Here is a 6,888-nt window from a genome sequence, read left to right on the forward strand (position 1 = left end):
AAGCACCCCTTATCAAAGTAGCTTTTATAGTTGTTGACCATTCATTAACAGGCCATTATATTACTCAATCAAATCAAATATAACTGATAAAACCAAAAATAAAATATATTTTCTAGAACAAGAACTGTTCAAGTGTCAGCTGAAGTCCTAAGCACTTATAACTGTGATTTATTTTTTCTGTCCATTCAGATAAATTAAGCTAGACAATGCAGATCAAAAGGCAAAACAGTGCAAGAGGTAAATGGTGCAAGAACCGAATGGCTCCAGTGAGTAGCAGAAGCCGAGATAAGCAGGATGCACCTCTCCACCCAAACAAAACCAGAGAGGAGAGCATGAAACAAAGAAAAGGGTGTCTGTCCACATGGAAGGGGATATCATTCCATTTCACTTCAGAGTTCGTCCCCTGCACAGAGCTGTTAAATGTGTGCAACAGGACAGCATTGTCATAACTCACAAAAGGCAAGTGCTTGTTTGTGTTCTGAACACCACTGACCTCACGATCACACCAAGTTCAGTTCGTTCATCAATATCCCCGTTGGTTTGTTTGACTACTATGAGCCCGGCGGGCTGTGGGCATCTCCGTCGGGCCACAGAGTAGCCGGTCGTCCTAATGTAACAGTTTCCGTTAAGGAAGGAGGTTGCAATTGCTCGCTAACTAAATTTTCATACTCGCTACTGTCCTCGTCCTCGTCATCCTCCTGGTCTTCTTGGCCGGTAGCCTGGCGGTTCAGGGAATCTGAGCTCGAACCGTCTCCGTTGCCCAGGCCCAGAATGGGAGACGGGTGGCCGGGCGAACCTACGGCTTGGGGCCGTGGCAGCAGTATAGCGCTTGGTGAATCTGGAGGCAGTGTGGTGCTGTGGATTGGTGGAGATGATGAGTTCAAGGGTCTCTCTACACTGGGCTCCACCGAGGGACCTGAGAGGACGACTCGAGTCAGCGAAGAGTGTTTGGAGTCGGGAAGGGCAGAGTTATCGGGAAGCGTGACAGCGGCTGCCTCTTGGAGTCCTGCGAGGAAAATAGAGAAGATATTCAAAGAAGTTGTTCCCTTTTTTGTTAAACAAGCATTAAATGCGCAGAGTCATCAGTACATACTTCTCTCTTCTTCAGCGCTGTTACGTTTCCTGAGAGCGATTTCCTCTTTGAGTTTGTTCACTTCTTCTTGGATTTTCTCCCTCACTCGTTCACTCTGATCCACTTCACAACACACTGCCTGCAGGAGGACAGAAAATTCTTTAGGGATGCATGATATTATTGGAACGTCATCCAAATTGGCGGATAAGGCTTAAAATGTAAACATCGGCATAGTCATATTAAATAAAGATAACTCACATGTGCTCAAGGTATGCTAGTGATTTTTACAGCTCTTTTGCTTTAGACCATCTACAAGTGTTAAATCTATAAATAAAATAATAAGATTACAACTGCATCTGTCGAGGGGAAAAAAAAACCCCAGCAGTGGTTTTAGCAGATTTTATTATAGTTATATTCAAAGCTTTCAATGTACATATAAAAATAGCTTTAATAATGTTTATTTAGTTCTAACAAGTCAGTTTTTGTTTAAAACAAACCAAAATGTAACATAATTTGTTTGTAATCTCTGCACAGGAGAGAATTGGTGATGTTACCAAACGAAAAGAAATGAATATCGGTATCGGCTGTCGGCCAAAATGGGTTGAAAAATATCAAAAAACAGCAAAAATCCAGTACCGTGAATCCTTAAATTCCTAGATAGTACATTCTCAGCATTATTTATTTAAAACATTTTAATGTTATTATTACATGTAGCAAATTGTGGTGTATTTGAATCAACATCTCCTGAAGTTAACAAACATTATAAGAGTGTAACTCACCTGCACTCTTTCTTGAAGGGCACTGTATACTTGAAAAATAGCTCGAATATCTTTCATCACCCCATCCTTATCAAAGAACTCAGTCCTAAAAATGTAAATAAATAATTAAATAAAAAATGTAAATAAACACTTATTCAAGTATTTACTGCAGCAAAAAAGTCTGACTTTTTGTTTTACATTCTGTCCAGTTTAAATTAAATAAATTAAGAAAAAATATATCATCAAATATAAAAAAAAATATAGAGCAGCTTTACTGTTATGAACATTGATATTATTAAGGAATGTTTCTTGAGCACCAAATCAGTGTATTAGAATCATTTCTAAAGGATCATGTGACACTGAAGACTGGAGTAATAATGCTAAACGTTTTGCAATCACATGCATGAATTACATTTTAAAATATATTCAAATATAACGGTTTTAAATTCTAATATTATTTCACAATATTACTATTTTGATGCATTTTTGTTTAAATAAATGGAGCCTTGGTGAACATTTCTTAATGGCAGTGTAAAAACTAAATTTGCTATAACTACATATTGAACATTGCAGTCAGGTTGCCTCACCCATGTTCTTTAATGACACTTGCGTAGTTCTTGGAGGTGTTCGGCACAGATGAGACTTTATATTCCTGTTGACTGGTGTTGCCCAGGTTTGGGATGCTTAAAGATATCCTCTGGTTATACCTGCTGATATAAAGATCCAAACTGCAACAGAAACACTCATAAACATGGTCTCAGTTGCATAACACAATTTGCAAACATTATGCATGGTATTAGGAAATAATCTAAGAGACAAGTCTCTAAACAGTTAAACAGAATCATGATTTTATCACATTTTGAGAACTTTTACCCAACAGGATTAGATTTTACAAGTATGTACATACTTTCTGTTGGGCCTGAAGAGCACATACTCCAAAGCATGTGTGGAACTATTGGCTGTGGAGATGAAGCTGAAGAGGAGGAAGACCAGATCTGGGATGCCAAGTATATGGGTCAGCTGCTTGTGGATCACCTGCTCCCTGAATGACATCTGCTGTTGAGTGTTCCTTCGAAACCGGTACCAGCCGATGACATTCTGCTCAGCAAGAAGAGACATTGTGAAGTGGGTCGGGTGAATTAACTCACAACGTCGAACACCAAAGGACAAAGAACCTGTCAAAGCACCTGCTAATAATTTATTTATTTTCCTCTCTAAAATTTTTATGCTTACTTCATGATAACCACTTACTTTTCTTCTGTCCTTGAGGATTCTGTTGAGATTTTCTTCATTGACATTACCTGCATAGTCATAAAAGCTGAAACAAACAAAGGAATTTTTATTCAGTTAAAACTTACAGATAGCAAACATTAAAGAAAGCGTCTATTAAATCCAATTACCCATTCTTACCTAAACAGTTGTGCACAAGGTTCATGATTATGGACCTCTGAAAAACAAGTGAATGCGAGTGATCAATTATTTTCAATATCTCAGTAAAGTATGCTGTGACTGTTCAACAGTGTTGGGAGTAACGTGTCACAAAAGTAACGACAAAACAGTAGTAGATTACTTTTTGCTGTAACGCAGTAATACAACGCATTACTAAAAAAATTAGGGTAATATATAATTGTAAACAAAATAATTTAACTCAAAATTCAGAGGTGAATTTATCAACACTGCAAAACAGCACCAGAGAATAAATACCCCGGGAAAAATTCACGTTCATCAGAGAAAAGGACAAGAAGGCAACCTATGTGCGATATCGAACTCTCAACATCGAGAGACAGCACGAGTAACCGAAGAAACATTGGTGCCACAAACACTAACTAAACACAACAAAATCTGTTTTTATTACATCATAGTCTAGATTTAAAAGGAATGAATCTGCAAAATATATTTGACTAAATAATGAACAGATTAATGAAACGAAAATTTAAGTGTATATGCTGACGAGTTTGGTTAATTTTTGTGTGGCGCGGTGCTCTACAGGAAACCGAGACGACAAAGAGCACATCCTAAAATAAAAATAAACACTGCAGTTTCGAATCATCTGTATGACCAAAAATTACAGAGAAGTAACACAAAAGTAGTGTAACGCATTACAATTCAGAGACAGTAATATTGTAATGTAACTAATAACTTTCAAAAGACAGTAATAAGTGATATACAGTGTATTAGATTTTGGAAGTAACTTGCATTTGAATATTAATATGCATACCGACAGCTTGGAATAGATAAAGAAACATGCTCTCATATATATGCTCATATGCTAGGCTAGCACAACACAACCTTCATAATGACTCCTCTTACTGCAAATATAAGATAGTATCGGATCCCACTTTTGATGTGGAATGCCTTTGTGAAATTCTTTGTGAAGTTATCAGAGATGAAGGGTTCCTGGGAGCAGTGCCAAACTCAGAAACATGATCTCTTAATGTTGGAGAGGAGCTATTTCCAGCATTTTTGAGCCAAAAAAATGGTCTACACTGATGTAGAATGCTGGCTCTCTCGAATAGTTGTTACTTTATCTGGTTACTGACAATCAGAACAGTCTGATAAAGTACTGACTGAATGGTTGAGACTGAACAGATTACATCAAGCCATATCTTGAACTGATAAAGTCTCTCTGCTCGCACAGGAAGGTTGTCACGTCCTCACTCTGAAATGTGTTATGTCTGTGATTTGAGCCTTCATATTTTGTATGATCAGGTTTACCAAACTAAAATGGTCATTAACTTTTGTCTGTATAGCTTTGGGACGGTAAAAAATAATCAACCATGGTTTTACCTATTACACTGAGGAATTCTGCGCTACCGATGTGTGAGTCACTGATGCTTAAAGTCTCCTCCTGTCTCACTTCTCCCAGCAGGAAGCCCTCCTAAAACAGGCATAAAAATGGCATTTCAATGGCAAAGACATTGTAGTTAAGACAGAATGTTATGACCACAAGTTAATAGACACTTTCAACAAAAAGGGCCTGCAATTGTTTTAAAAAAACAAACAAATTAATAATTAATATTATTATAACTCAAAATCCGGGATGTCTACATATAGTTTAAAACCCTTGTATGATTTAGCAATTTATTAGCAATAAACATGAAATAAATAAACATTAAGTATACAAATGTTAAAAACAACCTAAAAGTACCAACTTTTTTTTAGTACTTTGCTTATATTATAAAAAAAAAAAAATTAAAAAAAATAAAAAGCATTTCAACTTGATCATATAGGCCTATAAGATGTCAATTAGTCAGGGTTTGCTAGTCTGTGACTAGGTTTTAGTTTTTAAGTTCACAAACTAATAATAATAATAATTAAAAATATATATCTTTAATTATTATTTCCCTAAAGTAACAGGGCAAATGCCATTTTAAGGGGAACACAGATATTTGATGCATTTACAAAGCAAACAAAATCTGTACCTCTAATGGTCATCGGATACCAAAAAATTTTCATATTAGGTGAATGTACCCAGAATTCATGCAAAGAATATGTCACAAAATAGACAAGTTTATACCATGAGATCTGAAAAACTGAAAATTCCCAAACAATGCTGCAATGAGAGAACAGAAACACGGTTCTCCAGGAACACACACAACACAACTTCTCTCGTTATTTACTTGTTCAGTTTCAGATCACACAGAAAATGCAGATTATTTGTTTTTTTTATTTACATTTATTTTTCAATTAAAATAAAATTATGTTATGAATGTGGTTAAGTATCAAAAGCCCACATAATAACACCATGCAAACTGACAGTCTGTCCATTATACAAGCTCCAATCAAAATGAGAATGGTTGTCATTTAGATATTCAATAAGGAAAAAAAGATCTTTTACTGAATGAAAACAGGTTAAGCATAACAGCAGACTAACCAGCACACAACTACCGGTATGCGAAGCCTGCAGGTCAATCACCTACTTCATAATGGCAAAACTAGTACACTAGAGGAAACTAGTAAACTAGAGGGAATGACACAAAGAGCAAAAACGCCTAGAAAATGTTAAGCAATTTGTGAACACTTCATTTAATGTCTATTAGACATTCAAGTTTGCATTTGACGGTTATTGCTCACAAACAAGTTAGCCAGCCAGCTACTGTGACTACCTTGACACCTATAAGATGACATCGACGAGATTTACTTTCACCAATCGCTACTGGGCGGTGTACATTTATGACAGCGTGCAATCATACAGTGAATATACGGGTTTGCTAACTGTCAGTCAGACAGCGTCTCAAAACTCAGTGTGTTGCCTACCTAGAACGCATTCTGTTTATCACCAAAGGCGTGTACTGAGTCAGCTCTGTTCGACTTATGACTCTACAAATGTCATAGAATACTGCAAAAATCCCGCTGACTCGGAATTTTGAACGTTCTATCGAACATTTGAATGTTACAGCGGTTGTCTGTGTAGGCAGCTCCGCAGGATTCACACACAGCCCTCTGAAGCCACACCAGGAAGATGACACCGGGAAATGAATTCATTCTGATTTGATGGAATAAACTGTATGTTGCTTCGCTGTGCGATCGTGCTCTTAAACATTTACCCTCAAAGGCAGATGACAGAGTACTTACGTGGTCAGAATTGCTGTTGGCACTGTGATAACACACAGAACTAAAAGTGTATCCCGAAATTGACGCCGCCATGATGGAAACATATACGCGCCGAGCCCACAATCCTTTGCGCGCGCACGCACTGTACACCACCCTGCCCGTGAATAAACAAACCCTCTGCTGAGGTAAAAGATGCTCACTCTAAAATATTTATTTATTTATTAAACGCTTGACTGGACGAATTAGATAAAATCTTATAGATACAATACATTTATCTACATAAAAAAACATTTATCTTAACATTCTTAACACGTAATAACACTTAAATATACAGTCGTGGCCAAAAGTTTTGAGAATTACATAAATATTAGTTTTTTCAAAAAGTTTGCTGCTAAACTGCTTTTAGATCTTTGTTTCAGTTGTTTCTGTGATGTACTGGAATATAATTACAAGCACTTCATACGTTTCAAAGGCTTTTATCGACAATTACATGATATTTATGCA

General features: G+C 36.7%; 1 protein-coding gene across 3 annotated transcripts; it reads right to left on the bottom strand.

The window, feature by feature from the left end:
• Positions 1-211: 211 nt before the first annotated feature.
• On the bottom strand, positions 212-6,539 carry LOC132111640 (BRISC complex subunit abraxas 2). 3 transcript variants are annotated; one of them, XM_059519141.1, is made up of 9 exons: positions 6,406-6,539; positions 4,618-4,708; positions 3,241-3,277; positions 3,082-3,148; positions 2,738-2,928; positions 2,418-2,537; positions 1,852-1,936; positions 1,094-1,211; positions 212-1,006 (listed from the first exon to the last, which is right to left on the bottom strand). In XM_059519141.1, the coding sequence occupies exons 1-9, from the start codon at positions 6,475-6,477 to the stop codon at positions 552-554; spliced, it is 1,236 nt and encodes a 411-aa protein (XP_059375124.1). In that variant the 5' UTR covers positions 6,478-6,539; the 3' UTR covers positions 212-551. The 3 variants fall into 3 exon arrangements, with proteins under 3 accessions (XP_059375124.1, XP_059375123.1, XP_059375122.1); XM_059519140.1 differs by having other exon boundaries at positions 2,418-2,540; XM_059519139.1 differs by having other exon boundaries at positions 2,418-2,558.
• Positions 6,540-6,888: the final 349 nt, after the last annotated feature.

This window comes from Carassius carassius, chromosome 31 (genome assembly GCF_963082965.1).
Source record: "Carassius carassius chromosome 31, fCarCar2.1, whole genome shotgun sequence".
NCBI classification, from domain to species: domain Eukaryota; kingdom Metazoa; phylum Chordata; class Actinopteri; order Cypriniformes; family Cyprinidae; genus Carassius; species Carassius carassius.